At 30.5% G+C, this 1,335-nt stretch overlaps 1 protein-coding gene across 1 annotated transcript; it reads right to left on the bottom strand.

Annotated features, from left to right (window-relative positions):
* Positions 1 to 12: 12 nt before the first annotated feature.
* On the bottom strand, positions 13 to 919 carry LOC109862369. The gene is made up of 2 exons (XM_020442400.1): positions 380 to 919; positions 13 to 282 (listed from the first exon to the last, which is right to left on the bottom strand). The coding sequence occupies exons 1-2, from the start codon at positions 899 to 901 to the stop codon at positions 172 to 174; spliced, it is 633 nt and encodes a 210-aa protein (XP_020297989.1). The 5' UTR covers positions 902 to 919; the 3' UTR covers positions 13 to 171.
* Positions 920 to 1,335: the final 416 nt, after the last annotated feature.

Below are 1,335 nucleotides of genomic sequence, written 5' to 3' on the forward strand. Positions count from 1 at the left end.
CAGCTTTTAATCTCAATAATGGTGAAATACCTCTATGATGATATGGTTGTTTTTNATTACAAAATGACTCGTCAGTGCGCAAAGATGCATTGAGGTCAGCGTAAACAGTTCTGTTATCTGCTCGAATTCCCCATACAGTGCATTTTTCACAGGCTGCATAACCACAATGTNCTATGCAACATTTAACAAAAGATCTGGCAGGTGCATCCAAAATGTAATGNCTAATAGAAAAGTGATATATTTTACCATCTCGTGAGTAACCATTATTAGAAAGTTCATCTGCTTCATTTATAAAATTGAACAAAAACTTGTCAACATTGTTTGGATTATGTTCCCCAAGATAAATACCAATAATAAATGGATCATTTTTAATACCTACAAGTTTGCCAAGTATAGGCCAAAATTTCTTTTTAGATTTACGAAATAAAGGCAATCCATCAATATTGATATCAANTAGAATTTTATCATTTACTCTCAAATATTCATGTAATAAATAAGAATCTAAATTTTCCTTAATGCTTCTATACCAAAATCGACCTCCATCAAAGTCATCAATATTGATGTTGGGATTACTCAATAGAGTTTTGTAACTTTTTGGCAAATCANGAAATCCGTGAGACAATCTTTGCAGTAAATCATCTAATTTTGACATTGAAAGAACACCAGGTGCTCTTGCCCATTCTCGAAGTGTTTTAAAAAGAAATTCTTCTTTTTTAGTATTATTATTAAATTGTAACGCTATGTCATTTTTTTCAATTGCACTTTCTTTGTCATCTCTATTGTCGAAGTCCATAAAACTTTCATCTTCAGATTCAAAGTTAACTTCTCTTTCACTGGCACTTATAATTTCAATTCCATCATTACTGTTTGTTTTACTCAAGAGAGTGTGTGAAATGTTCATCTGATAAATAAACTTTTTGCTGCTATAAACTTTTTACTTTGTTATCTTTGATACAGATTGTATCGTTAAATAAACGAAATTTTAAGAGAAAAGCAGAGCGATTAGTAGCTAAAAGATTTAAGCAAGAACAAGAAGAACAACTAATAAGGTNTGAAATCAAGTCCAAAATGCCCGAAAGAAATAGACATAGTAGCATCTCTTCTTCACTTGGTCTTGTTCTATCTTCTGATGAGAATAATGATTCTTTTGACCAAAAAGATGATCAATATCCAAATAGAGCAAACAGCAGCAAAAAGTTTATTAATCAGATGAACATTTCACACACTCTCTTGAGTAAAACAAACAGTAATGATGAACTGAAGCAGTAAACAAATTGAGTAATATATAATTTAAAATTTTTCATAATGTTCAATCATAATTGATTGACTGTTTTG

This window comes from Pseudomyrmex gracilis, unplaced genomic scaffold (assembly GCF_002006095.1).
Source record: "Pseudomyrmex gracilis isolate BER0280 unplaced genomic scaffold, ASM200609v1 scaffold_1681, whole genome shotgun sequence".
NCBI lineage: Eukaryota > Metazoa > Arthropoda > Insecta > Hymenoptera > Formicidae > Pseudomyrmex > Pseudomyrmex gracilis.